At 36.3% G+C, this 15,398-nt stretch overlaps 1 protein-coding gene across 2 annotated transcripts in view; it reads right to left on the minus strand.

Annotated features, from left to right (window-relative positions):
- Positions 1 to 15,398, minus strand: part of STK33 (serine/threonine kinase 33) — an 82,753-nt gene that overhangs the window by 38,398 nt on the left and 28,957 nt on the right. For both annotated transcript variants that reach the window (XM_058159343.1, XM_058159352.1), the window contains exons 3-4: positions 5,020 to 5,157; positions 1,186 to 1,472 (exon numbers count right to left, since the gene is read on the minus strand). In XM_058159343.1, the coding sequence (XP_058015326.1) occupies positions 1,186 to 1,404 (219 nt within the window). In that variant the 5' untranslated portion in view covers positions 1,405 to 1,472; positions 5,020 to 5,157. The remainder of the gene's footprint in view (positions 1 to 1,185; positions 1,473 to 5,019; positions 5,158 to 15,398) is intronic.

Below are 15,398 nucleotides of genomic sequence, written 5' to 3' on the forward strand. Positions count from 1 at the left end.
AAACTTCATATAGTTATTACATACTTATACTTGTATATATGCTTATATATCTTATAGTTATTTCATGCTTATGCTTATATATACTGTTGTGACAAAATAAATAAATAAATAAATAAATAAATAAATATCCTTCTCTGAAGGAGATTACAGAGAATCAATAGGATTTCACTCTGTGATCTCTTTTCCTCTGACAGGAGATGTCATCCATTCAGGCCTTCTATTATATTTTGCCATAATGGAACAGTTAAAATTGGGGAAATGGATCCAAAATGAGTTATCTAATGAAATATGCTTCTTATTATTTCTTTCAATGAGTTGCTTCCTATCTTACAAGTAGGGGTATAAATGTAGAGGATTTTATATAAATAAGTAAGGGAAAAGTAAACCAGTGCTTTCAAATGGCTACAAATGTATTTGTAACAAATATGTCCTTTCTTGATTAAATGCAAAACATTACACATTCTTGAAAGCAAATCCTTAAGTTTTGTTATTTTTCACATAGGAGCAACTTAAGAGTACAGCTGCACCTGACAGATCAGTTTGTTGTTGAAGAATGCTAGGAATTCCATTCCAACCTATAATGACATTAACAAGACATTAGAAGAATTTTTCCAGAAACTGGATCACCATCTGAATACATGAAGTCAGTTCCTGTCAAAAGAGAGAATAGATGGGGAAAGGGCAACAGAATAGCCTGCAGATAGTCCTCAGTTACAATGACTGTGATAAATGAAGCATTCATTTGAAGATTAGTAAAGAGACAGCTAAATATTGAGTCAATAACTAGGAGTTTGCCTATTTAGAAAAGAATGAGAAGTTACAGTGGTTATAATAGGATTTCATAAGAGAAGGAATAAGATGAATTAGTCTATAAAGCAGTTGATACATGATGCATCATCCATAGCTAGATTTCTCAGCACTCAAATGCGTATAAAACCCAACCCCATTTCAAAAGGAAGCTCCATCCAAGATTTGAGCAGGATACATTTTTCAGGAAAAATCACTGTTGTTTCACAGGGCAAAGGCTCTGATCCTGAAATATTTGTCTGGGTTTGTGGGCGAGAATTTGTAGATGGCAAATGTCACATATACGGTATATATATTTCTGCAACTAGAAAATAATTTCAAAGTAAATCAGTGCAGAGCAGAGGGAGACAAGAAAATGTCTAAATTTGGTTTGCTTACATCTTCTAAAGAAGATACTTGTTTTCTTGAGGGGCCTTCTTCAGGTTCTAAATTCTCATTTGCTTTATCAGTTGTTACATCTGAGGTTTCTACTACAGTTCCTGAAGGAACTGAATCCTTTTTGCAATAGGGACAAGAAAATACAATATTGCTTGGTTGAAATGTTGCAGAGCACTGGAGGCATTTTACATCCTTCTCTTCTTTATTGAGATCAGCCATTTGTTTGATTGTATGGATCCTGCTGTGTAAATTAAGTAGTAGCACAAAGGTTGGTACCTCTCTCTGCACTGTTGAAGGAAGCAGAAGAAGGTGAGAACATTTATGGTGGCGGCATAAAATATGTAGTGACTAGCAAGCAACAACAATATTGCAGCAAAGACATTGATATTTACAGATAATTTGGAGAAGCAAAAGTCAAAAACATCATTGTAAAAATATTTTTCCACAAAGCAAACTCCAGCAAAGAATTATGGGAATTTTCCCATGTATTAAAAATATAATCAACAAAAAATGGCCCTGTAAAACAATTCCTATAAGTAAGAAAATTAAATCATCATTATCACCTCTATGACTCTATAGTAAAAGAGTACAAAGTAAAAAAAATCAACAAAAAAATTAATGAATTCTACAAAAACGGAAAGAACTGTTGGTTTTGATATATTCAGTTTACAAAGCAGAAAAAATAGCAGTTTTTTTAATGATCTAGCATTATTTTAGTTTAGCTTTACTATATATAACCACTCATTTCACTATCCAGTTTTGGATGGCCAACAACATATAAAAACAATACAACAAACATAATAACAGGTTTGGGGCAAATCTAATCTCGGGGCTAATAATGTTCCAAAGTGTTAAGTGTTTTAACTTACACTTCAGGATGCTTTCTGAATCCAGAAAGATGAATTGTTTAATCAGTGCAACTGATACAATGCCTCTCCAAGCCAGGCTGGTCTTCAATCAGTTTCATGGGACTTCCATGACTTCCATCAAGGCCAGAGCTCAATTTGGAGCAACTTTATCTGATAGGTACATACAGTGGTGGGATTCAAGTAATTTAACAACGGGTTCTCTGCCCTAATGATTTCTTCCAACAACCAGTTTGCCAAACTGCTCAGAAAGTTAATAACCGGTTCTCCTGAAGTGGTGCGAACTGGCTGAATCCCACCACTGGGTACATAGTATATTTCTCCCAGAGAGTCTGCATGTGGTCCCACTTTCTTCAAGGGGGCCCAAGTTGACTATTTGCAGGACCATTAGATAGCTATTTGCAGAAATGCAGATGCAATAATACTAGTGTGTGGCTGTACTTACTTCCACAAAGTAGATATTAATAGGGGTTCTAGCTTGTACTCAGATTCACCCCTCATTGTCCTCCAGCATTGATCTAGGCATTTCTTCTCCAGTTTTATTTCCCTCAGCTCCTCTGTAAACCAGGGAAAGCCCCAGGATCAATGAGAGGAGACAGGTTGCATAAGGCAATCAATCCAAAGCTCTAGCTGCCCTTTCATTTCAGGTGGTGACTTAAGGCTTCAGTCAAATTATGAAACATATCCTCAGGAACACCCCAAGCTCAGTATGGAATTTAAGATTGGGGTGGACTAATTAAATATGTCCAGTGTCCTGTAGCAGTGAGCATCACCAAAAAACTTAAAGGGAATCGGTGATGTTACCATGACAGATGTATGATGGCAGTGTTTCCTAACTCCAGACCATTCCATCAGAAAAAACAGACCAACCACATAATTGCTATTATGTACAAGGCCACTGATGACTGTGGTCAAGTCTCTGATTACCACAGAGGCCATGAGTTATTGAGCAAATTCTGCTTCCAGAGAATGCAGATAGACCATAAACCCAAGGGAGTCCCTCACCAGTACAGTCATGGAATCCAGAAGGTCAGGAAGAAAGGTTGCTGTGAAGCAAGATTTATGGTATAGTAGCAATAATCCCAGCTGATCCTAGAGCTCTAGTTAACAAATCTAATTCCATATCTGATTATCTATGAGACAGGAGCCCTGAACACAAGCAGATTATTCATGATGGTCATAGCTACTCCACCATTCCTATACCAAACCCTTGGCTGATATCACCCAAAATCCAGGCAGACAGATCACCAACAAGGGAAATCTCGTGCTTTGTGACAAAAGCCAGATCAGCCTTCTCAATCATGATTAAATCACAGACAAATCTTTATTGCAGACTAACTGGTATTTAGCAGCAGCAGTAGCCTTCAAAACTCAGGGCCTCTGAAAATCTAATGGTTTGGAAATGGAACTGAATACAGGAGGTCAGAACGAGTATAATACATAGAGGCCATTTTCCCCAAATATGGCCTGGCCCCTGTCTCCCCACACCCATAAAAACAATTGCTACCAACCTGCCTTCCACTGAGGACCTGTATACTGCACAAATCAAAAAGAGGACTGTGAAAATATTTATAGACCCCTCGCATCTTGGACATAAACTGTTTCAACTCCTACCCTCAAAACAACGCTATAGAGCACTACACACCAGAACAACTAGACACAAGAACAGTTTCTTCCCAAATGCCATCACACTGCTAAACAAATAATTCCTTCAACCCTGTCAAACTATTTACTAAATCTGCACTGTTATTAATTTTCTCATCATTCCCACCACCCATCTCCTTCTAAATTATGACTGTATGATTGTAACTTTGTTGCTTGTATCCTTATGATTTATACTGATATTGTTTCCTGATTGCTTAATTGTACCCTATGACTATCATTAAGTGTTGTATCATTAAGTGTTAAATTTGTGCCCTATGACTATCATTAAGTGTTAAATTTGTGCCCTATGACTATCCTTCCTTGATCGGGATGCCTTGTGCACGGTCACTCATGCGCTCGTTACCTCTCGCTTGGATTATTGTAATGGTCTCTACATGGGGCTCCCTTTGAAGTGCACTCGGAGGCTTCAGTTAGTCCAGAATGCAGCTGCGCGGGTGATAGAAGGAGCTCCGCGTAGCTCCCATATAACACCGCTCCTGCGCAGACTGCACTGGCTACCTGTGGCCTTTCGAGTGCACTTTAAGGTGTTGGTTACTACCTTTAAAGCGCTCCATGGCTTAGGGCCTGGGTACTTACGGGACCGCCTGCTGTTACCACATGCCTCCCACCGACCCGTACGCTCTCACAGAGAGGGACTTCTCAGGGTGCCGTCCGCCAAGCAAAGTCGGCTGGTGGCCCCCAGGGGAAGGTCCTTCTCTGTGGGGGCTCCCACACTCTGGAAGAAACTTCCCCCGGGTTTACGCCAAATACCTGACCTTTGGACATTCCGTCGCGAACTGAAGACACATCTTTTTATTCGCGCGGGGCTGGCTTAAATTGATTTTAACAAATTTTTAAATTCTTAGTAATTAATTTTAAATGGGGTTTTTTAGCTTACTATATATTTTACTTCTCAGGCCAATTTTAAAATAAGTTTTTTAACTGCATTTTAAATTTGTATATTGTACCGTCGGTTTTATTCTTGCCTGTACACTGCCCTGAGTCCTTCGGGAGAAGGGCGGTATAGAAATCAAATAAATAAATAAATAGATAATAAATAAGTGTTGAAAATGTTGTACCTTGATGAAGGTATCTTTTATGTACAATGAGAGCATATGCATCAAGACAAATTCATTGTGTGTCCAATCACATTTCTATTCTATTCTATTCTATTCTATTCTATTCTATTCTATTCTATAATCAGAGTGATGTTTCAGCCTGTCCCTAACCTGCTTCCCCAAATCTCCTCCTCCATGCTAGTCCAGAGATAATCATCCATTATTAGAAAAGAAGTAGTTAATGTAATGTAAAAGAAGAATCTTACCTCATAAAGTGAGGCCCATGATGAAATGGGCAATATTGTCATGGAAAGGAATAGTAGCAATACCGGATAGATAGAAATCACTGAATGCCACTGAATGCCAAAAGTATAGATTCGATCCCTTTAATGTTCATGAGCTATCTAAAAAGACAATAAAATCACAAGAAATCAAAACCAAGTTATGAATAATTAAAGATTGTTTGATAAGGATGCATCAGTTGGTAGAACTTGAAATCTTGGATAATATTTGAAACCCTGCCTTTGGATCTCATTTCATTTTATTTAAGACAATACTTGTCAGACCATATGTAATTCTATTTGTTTGAAAACATAATTCTTAAATGCTTCATTCTATTCCACGAATTGCTTGTCTTGAATAAGAGTCATGGGTCTTTGGCAAATTCAGCAGTCCCCAAAACATAGTTTTAAAACCTAAATTACTGAAAGATTGAAGTTACTAAATAAAGTTCATAGACACTCCGTAGTACATCATGGCTCTATTAGTATAATCAATATACAGTATAATGGCAATTCAGTTTTGAAACAACAAATTAAACTTTGTTGTTGCAGAAACAAAGAGAACCGTCTTTCTGTTTCAATACTAGAGAGAATTTAAGATTGAAAATGATTTTGTAACCTCAATCCAACAGTTTAAAGCTGAATAGTTTCTTTCTAACAAAGCCAAACTATCTTCTTCATTATATTGCAAGCCCAAAGAACAATTTTTTTTTTAATAAACTAAAATTTTTGGTAAATAATTTAAATCATGTTAACAATTTTAAACATATTTCTCTATGCAAAATCACATTAATAACAATTGGAATATCAACACAAAATTGGACTACAAATCACATGTATCAAAGTTCCCTCCTACAGAAAAGCCTTCTAAACCATCTCCTGAGGTTTCCAATAAATATGAGTTCGTCTTAAGTTCATGCAAGACATGTTTATTGTTTTTTTCAAACATGAACATGCTGAGTAATTAAAAGTGAATACTCTAATATTTCATTCCATATTTCATGCAAATGGACATTGTCTATCTTAGCAATACTTATAGTATTTAAAACACAACATCAGCAGGTTTAGGATTTTCCAAACTATTTCTAATGCAAGTCATTTAGGAAAATTCAGAAATAAAATATGTTTTCATTGAATATATTGACATTTGACAGCTTTATGCAGCTTTTAGTGCCCCACCCCACTCCTTTTTTGCTGTTCCAGTTTTCATTTGTAAGAAAAACAAATAGAATAGAAGGGCCGGAATAGCTCAGGCTGTAAGAAGCCTGTTATTAGAACACAGTAGCCTGCAATTACTGCAGGTTCAAGCCCAGCCCAAGGTTGACTCAGCCTTCCATCCTTTATAAGGTAGGTAAAATGAGGACCCAGATTGTTGGGGGGGCAATAAGTTGACTTTGTAAAAATATACAAATAGAATGAGACTATTGCCTTATACACTGTAAGCCGCCCTGAATCTTCGGAGAAGGGCGGGATATAAATGTAAACAAAACCAAAAAAAAGAATCATTTACTATGTAAGGGGAAAAAAGATATTCCACACTTTAAACTTCACTTCACTCAACACTTAATATAATGTTCACGATACACCAAGCATAAAATAGAAATTAGCTGTCCATGACATATGATACAGTCATTTATTTAATGGTCAACTGTGCAAAATGAGAGTATGTTTTGTCTACCACACAGGTACCAAGAAATAATTAACTTAAGGAACTTCTTAAACTTTTTAATGTTAACAAACCATGTCAAATGGTCATTCTTTTGCTCTCCTTGTTTCATAATCCATTTGAAAGCATTCCTAACATACCAAAAAAGAACAAGGCAACATAATTAAATATAAGACTAATAATAAACAAAAGTAGGGGAAAACTTTATTATTATTCTTTCTAAACTGACAAAAGCTTTCAATATTCAAAATGAAAATAACAAGGAAATGTTTATTAGACCCATTAAGTTAGACTTGACTGCTATGGGAAGTCCATTGTGAGCTAAAGAATTAGTGTCATGTTATTCATCCCTAAAAGCAATAATTGCATATTAATAAAATAGCTCAAACCAATACAGTGTAATTGTAGCTTTATTTCTACTAAGAAAACTAAAAGCTTTTTATTATCACAAGAAGGCATTCTTTGCTTATTTAAGTGTTGTATTTAGGAATATTTTGGGCTTGTGGTTATAGGCTAAAGGCATAATTGATACAATTGTATTATAAGACAGGTAACATTTGTTCAATTTATATACTTGAATTTTTATCAAAATATGTATAATCAAAAATTCTCCATTGACATTAAATTATTTTATTTTAGCTCATTAATACTAATTTATTTAAAAATGTATCCCCCCTCCCCTTCAATTTTTTCACTAGGATAATACAGACTACATCGTTATCTGAATGGTGGTGTGAAATTTTCTAAAATGTTCTAAAAAGGCATTCTTTTGTCCCCTCACGTTCAGCCCATATTGAAGCGTGAAGAATGTGAAAATAATGTGTTTAGTCCTCTCTGCTGACCTCCACCAAAAGCAAAGAGCACTGATCAGAAGAGTAGAAGAGCAATGATTCCATGGGTTGATCCTAACAAATGTAGAGAGCAGGGAATGGCTTTGAAGGACAAGAGGAGGAGGACCCACCAAGACAACAGTCTGATAAAAAGAGTTTGGGACAGGATTGTCCCTGAATAAAACCTCAGAAATCTCCCTCCCTAGTACTCACAAAGATAAAGGGAGGAGGGAAAAGCACATTCAGACTTGCAAGATTTTGTTACAATAAAAGTAGTACTGGCCTACATAACATTGAATTCTTAGTCTGATCTACCCTGAAGGGTTGACAGAAAATATATCCAATTCATAGCCTTTCTATTCCCTCTCTAGATGACTACTGTAGAAAGTATAAACTGAATCACAATTAGCAAGACTGTTCCTAATACAGTGCCATACTGGGCTTTATAGGTAATAATCAGTACCTTGAATTGAGTCTGGAAGCCAACCGTCACTAGCCAAAGCAGTGACTTTAAGATTGTTAGAACACTACTATTACAGGTTTCCTCAACCAGTTGAAGCCTTGTCATTGAATAAACAATTTCTTTAAATATTCAGATCTTTGTTGTCATATAGTTATTCTCATTCTCTATTATTATATTTCAGTTTGCCACTGCTTTCCTTCCTAGGTTTAATTTGCTCTTTGTATGTCCAACAAAGTGCACAGGTCTTAGTCAGTGCTTTTAGGTTTCTGTTTTCATCTCTGTGCACAACACCTCTCTGGTATGTACTTTCTAGGTGCAAGCCTGAAAAAAAAGATTCCATTGTTTTAAGAAAAAGCAAAGATTATTTTTTAAATAGTTATACCTTCCCTCTCTGTTATTCTGAAGTATACTTATTTCTTACCTGACACTGAAAGTCTGTGTGCAGCCATTATACTGTGTGTTCTTTTTTGTTGCCTAGCCTTTCATTTTCTAGCTTACTTTGGCTCTCGTGATTTGAAAGCACTGGCTAGATTTGAAAGCCACTTGGATCTTTTCCTTGGAAATTCTTGCAGGGTATTTTATTTTCTGTTTTGGATTCAACAATAGCTTTTATAGCTTCTCAGAGCTTCTTAAGTTATCTTTCACATAAGTTACACCAAGTAAGTCTGTCCCTTACATTTATTTTATTGTTTGGGTATATGTCCTCCAGGTCAAATCTTGCTGGCAGACATACTTCAATTTTCTAAGTGTAATCTGTAAATTTGACCTCTATAGCTCATGTCTGTTCTGCTCTGTATTTGAACTGTCCCGGCTAACTAGATTGCACTTCAGTATTGTCTATTTCCAATGATGTGGTCAATTTCAAGGTTTTGGTAACTATCTTCAAAGCGCTCCATGGCATTGGGCTGGGATACTTACGGGACCGTCTACTGCCACCAATTGCCTCCCATCGACCCGTACGCTCTCACAGGGAGGGACTCCTCAGGGTGCCATCAGCCAGGCAGTGCCGGCTGGCAACTCCCAGGGGAAGGGCCTTTTCTGTGGGGGCTCCCACCCTCTGGAACGAACTTCCCCCAGGACTTCGCCAACTTCCTGACCTTCGAACCTTTCGCCGCGAGCTTAAGACACATCTATTTATTTGCGCAGGACTGGACTAGAATTTTAAATTTTAAATTTGGTTTTAATGGGGTTTTACTATTTTATTGTGGTTTTAATATTCGGCCGTATTGAATAAGTTTTTTAAATTGGGGTTTTAACTTGTATTTATATTTATGTTTTACTTTACTTGAGTCCCTTGAGAGATAGGGCGGTATAAAAATATGATTAAATAAATAAATAAATAAATAAATAAAATTTGATTTCAATTTTCACATTATATCCACTAAATCCAATACAAAGGATCCTGGATTATAGATAAGCACATATACTTAGCGATTTTTTTTAATTTACTATAATTCTATTCCTTCTTAAGCTCTCATGTCCTGAATAGTATATTATATACTCATCTAATTTAAAATGACCCCTACTGGCAGCATTGTCCACTTACTCCTAATTTTTCCTAATGTACTTCACTTCTATTTTAACAATTTCAATTTTTTTCTTGGTATACATTTTTCACATTCTGTGTATCAATTGTGTGTGTCTCTGGATAATGGGATATTCTTCTTTCAATAAGGGCACCATAAACAACCAGACTTCCTTGAAATTTTGATCTGGCTATATCAGCACCTCCAGAACTACTCCAGACTTTAGCATTATTTCCAATAACAAAGAAGGGTCCTCTGACTTGCTGATTCAGAATCTTGTATTCAAAATGTTTCAGTCATTTTATCCAGTTCTCTTGGCAACAATAAAGATTGTTGGTCCGAAGTTAACTCCAAGGTTAACTTCAGACCAACAATCAAGTAAGCAATACCCCAATCAAGAAATTGCCAAAGAGCCATCTGTAAACAGCCCAGCCAGAGAATCTCTAAGACCGCCCCCACCCACGCAGATAGGCAAGACACCAGAATATAAACTGACAGCAAACAGCACTCCTTACTAGCACTAATGATGTTACCTAGTTAGAGTAATGAAACATCTAAAGAAAACAAGCAAGTTCAGAGAGCACTAAGGACCATTCAATAATAAAGAGGTTTGCAATTGATTTTTGCAGTAATCCTTCTGCACATGTGCATAGCCCACCTCCTCTCATTCTCTATTGAGGATCATGCCTTGCTTCGCCTATCCCCTTTTGACTTTAATGGTAAAGATGACCTCTCACTTCGACCTGTGTTGTTCTCAGTATTTACTGAAGTTTTTCTGACCTTCCATCTCAAAGGCCAATCCCATAGGAAAGAAAATTCTGTTAATAGCTAAAAACTGGAAAATGTAATTCTAGCTCAGCATTAAATACATGGTTGGGCTCTGATACAAAATATTTTTTTAAAGAAAAGGAAAAACAGTATACTCATTTAAACATCATAATTATGCTTAATGTCATACGAAATGGAAGCAAATGGCTAGAAAAATTAAGTAAAGAATTAAGTAGAGAACAATACTATTTAAATACGGTACATGAAAATAAAATACAACCATTTATTTTCTTTTGCTTATGGTATTCTATTATACATTGGATTATATTTTTCTTAAGTGAACATTTATATGATATAAATTCTAGAATAAGTCCACTGAAACCAATATTCTAAGTTTAAGGAATCTCTGGCTCAGTGTGATTAAAAGCAATAGAGCACATCATTTGATGATACTACTTCTCAAGAAAAGGCAATAAGCCCCAGGCACGCTATTATTTGATTACACAATTTCATTGACAGGTTGAAAAGCTTAAAAGGTAACTGAGAAATGAGCAAGATTTCATTTTCTCAGGGAAAAGGTTCATTTCCTTGTTTGAAAGGCCATCACCATGTCATTTTTCCAATGCTTAAAAATCCCCTTCCTTTGTTATGTGAAGCCTGGCTAGAAAATTTTTGTTCTAATCTTTTCATCTAAAAGATTTCTAGTCAGTTATGGTTGAAGGGTTTTTTTTTCACAATACACAAAATCATTGATGGTTTTTAGAAGTTTTATATTTATCTGCATATTTGGGAAAATCTATAATCTTACATTTATTTTTCCTATATTCCTTTTTTTTTCAAGTCTATCTTTATAAAGAATTAAATCCAAAATTAACATTCTTTATTTAGAAGAGCTCTTTTGATCAACGTGTGGTCAAACAGTGCTACAAGGAAAAGGTAAGCATCACTTACACTTTGCAACTGCTTGCATAATCTAGAAAAAAATACACCAAACAATCCTTCAGGCTTCCTTAGTAAATTTTAGCCAGCTGAAGCCTCAGAGAGGGTAGAAATAAGCAAAATAACTCTCATTGCTCTTCTACTGGCAGGACACTAAACAGAGATAAGCTAGTAGAGGTAGGCCGTGACTTACAACCACAATTAAGCCCAACTTTTACATTGCTAAATGAAACATTTGTTAAGTGAGTTTTGCCCCATTTTATGACCTTTCTTGCCATTATTGTTAAGTGAATCATTGCGATTGTTAAGTTAGTAACACAGTTGTTAAGTGAATCCGGCTTCCCAATTGACTTTGCTCGTCAGAACGTCGTAAAAGCTGATCACATGATCCCAAGACATTACAACCATCATAAATATGAACCAGTTGCCAAGCTTCTAAATTTTGATCATGTGATCGTGGGGATATTACAATAGTCTTAAGTGTGAAAAACTGTCATAAGTCACTTTTTCAGTGCCATTGTAACTTTGAAACTGTAAAGAAAACTAAAGCATGCAGTGTGGATGCAATCCAGTATTTCTCTATAGAAATGGAGTGGAGTGGAGTGAAGTAGAGTGGAGCGGAGCGGAGCAGAGTAGAGAGGAATGAGTATATTCCATATTCCATTCAAGTTTATAGAATAAACTAATCTAGACTAGAATATAGAATATGAATTAAAATCATAGAGCTGAAAGGCACTTCAAATTCTTCTAATCAAATCAATCAAACCTTTATTGTCAATGCACAACATGTGTACATTGAAATTGAATAGTCTAACCCCTTGCCCAAGACAGGACACCTTACACCTAATCTTTTCTTGAAAACCTCCAGTGATGGAGCACCCAGATCTCTGGTAGGCAACCTGGTAGGCAACCTGTTCCATTGATTAGGAAATTTCTCCTTAGTTCCAGGTTGGATCTTTCTTTGACTAGCTTCCACCCTTTACTTCTAGTCCTACCCTCAGGTGCTTTGGAGAATAAGTCAATCCCCTCTTCTCTATAACAGCACCTCAAGTACCAAAAGACAACTATAACATCACACCTAAACCTTCTTTCATTTGGGCTAACCATACCAAGTTCCTTCAACCGTACAATTTCGTCTTCAGACCCCTTATCATTTTTGTTGCTCTTCTCTGCACTCTTTCTAGGGCCTCAGCATCTTTTTTGTATCTTGGTGACGAGAATTGGACGCAATATTCCAAGTGTGGCATCACTAGTACAGTATAAAGCGGTACTATCACTTCTTGTGATCTTGATGCTATCCCTTTATTGATGTAGCCTAGCACTGCATTGGCCTTTTTGCCAGTTGCAGCACACTGCTGGCTCATATTCAAGTGGTGGTCCACTATGACACCTAGATCCCTCTCATAGTTACTACTGCTGAGCCAAGGACTGCCTATTTTATACCTATGCCTTTGGTTTTTCCTGTCTAAGGATAAATTTATATCTACTATCCAGGATAATTATTGGCACTTGGATTCTCGAATAGAAGTTAAACTTAAATATATAAATAATTGCAAAGATTGTTGACAAAACAAGAATATTTGAACAAAACCATTCTGCCATATGAATCAATCACTATATACTGTAACCTATTTTCAACACTTTCTATAATATGCATAAAATGAGATATTCTAAATTCTACTTTTTAAAAAAAAACTCATTAATTTGGGAAACATATAGAATTTGCATTAAAAAGTAAAAACAATCAGTGCATCAGAATACGTTAGAAGGAAATTATAGCCCAACACATCCAGAGGGCCCCATGGTAGTAAATATCTACATCTGAGTTCTAATATCTCCAGTTCCAGATAAAAAGCCATCGAGGTCAAAAAGCCATTGCTTGCCTAAAAATAAGATTTATTTACTTTAAGCAGTGTAGTAAACTCTAAATCAAAGAACTGAACTGAAAAGATATACTGTCCCCACTGAAAAGGAATGACATACAGCCAGATTCATAAATACAGTGGAGGAAAGGCTCTTAGACAAAGCTCTTTGTCAATTCTAATGACAAACTGCAGCAGCCATACTTTTATCTCCATTTAAAATCAATTTGGAATAAAAAAGACTACATTCTGGATGCAAATCAGAAGGTAAAGAATCATACGCATCTTGTTTTTTTGTACAGAACAGAAATTTACCTTTTCAAATATTTCTATTTACAGTCCTCATTTGCAACGTTGTGAAAAAACAAATCTATGAAAAAAAGATAGAATTGCTGCCACTAAGAGCAGTTCCAAACAGATGTTACCAGACTTAAATCTGTGTAAATTTATCTTTCAGTGTATGTTACATGATGGTAATTTGGAAAAAAAACTTACTTTAAATAGATGTCCTAATATACAGTATTTAGAATAAGCAGTTTTCTGCAACCTTAATCTACAAATAACTGCCATACACCTGCAGAAATTGAAATTAGATATACTAGTATGTGCTAGTTGTTTTCATATTAATAGTCTACAAACTACAAAGTTTACCCACTTCAATATATACTTGAAAACCATCACGGATCCGCTGTTAGACCCCTTGCAATTTGCATACCGAGCAAATAGATCAACAGATGATGCTGTTAATATGGCTCTGCACTACATCCTACAACATCTTGAGTCTCCAAAGACCTTTGCAAGAGTCCTTTTTGTAGACTTTAGTTCAGCATTCAATACCATCATCCCAGACATTCTTCTAACTAAGCTAAACCAGCTACAGGTACCGGAACAGACTTGTAAGTGGATCACAAGCTTCCTAACAAACAGGAAGCAGCAGGTGAAGCTAAGCAAGATCACATCAAATACCTGTACAATTAGCACAGGGGCCCCCCAAGGCTGTGTGCTCTCCCCACTTCTCTTCTCTCTGTATACCAATGACTGCATCTCCAATGATCCATCTGTTAAGCTACTGAAGTTCGCAGATGACACAACAGTGATTGGTCTCATTCGAGACAATGATGAATCCGCATATAGACGAGAGGTCGAACGACTAGCCTTGTGGTGCAACCAAAACAATCTGGAACTGAACACACTCAAAACCGTAGAAATGGTGGTAGACTTTAGGAGAAACCCTTCCATACTTCCACCTCTCACAATACTAGACAACACAGTATCAACAGTAGAAACCTTCAAATTTCTAGGTTCTATCATATCACAAGATCTAAAATGGACAGCTAACATCAAAAACATCATTAAAAAAGGACAACAAAGAATGTTCTTTCTGCGCCAACTCAGTAAGCTCAAACTGCCCAAGGAGCTGCTGATTCAGTTCTACAGAGGAATTATTGAGTCTGTCATTTGCACCTCTATAACTGTCTGGTTCGGTTCTGCAACCCAACAAGAAAAACACAGACTTCAGAGGATAATTAGAACTGCAGAAAAAATAATTGCTACCAACCTGCCTTCCATTGAGGACCTGTATACTGCACGAATCAAGAAGAAGGCCATGAAAATATTTACAGACCCCTCGCATCCTGGACATAAACTGTTTCAACTCCTACCCTCAAAACGACGCTATAGAGCACTGCACACCAGAACAACTAGACACAAGAACAGTTTTTTCCCGAAGGCCATCACTCTGCTAAACAAATAATTCCATCAACACTGTCAAACTATTTACTGAATCTGCACTACTATTAATCATCTCATAGTTCCCATCACCAATCTCTTTCCACTTATGACTGTATGACTATAACTTGTTGCTGGCAATCCTTATGATTTATATTGATATATTGACCATCAATTGTGTTGTAAATGTTGTACCTTGATGAACGTATCTTTTCTTTTATGTACACTGAGAGCATATGCACCAAGACAAATTCCTTGTGTGTCCAATCACACTTGGCCAATAAAATTCTATTCTATTCTATTCTATATTTAACAGCAGAATGTAGTACCTAGGAATTGAGGCAGTGAGCAATAAATTCTTAAACATGTGGATTAGATGTGTATTAGCATTTATTTAAATCATATTCTAATATTCTACATGCAAATTAAAGTCAATTACTGCCATTAATGCAATTAAGAACTGTGCAAGTGGCTTTTCAGAGTAATTTGCAAGAACATTTGGAGTGGGGGCAAATCCAAACTACAGTCCTGGGGATTGATTGATTATTTCATGTTTCTAAACCACCCATTTCCCTCAAAGAG

Source organism: Ahaetulla prasina, chromosome 1 (genome assembly GCF_028640845.1).
Source record: "Ahaetulla prasina isolate Xishuangbanna chromosome 1, ASM2864084v1, whole genome shotgun sequence".
Classification (NCBI taxonomy): domain Eukaryota; kingdom Metazoa; phylum Chordata; class Lepidosauria; order Squamata; family Colubridae; genus Ahaetulla; species Ahaetulla prasina.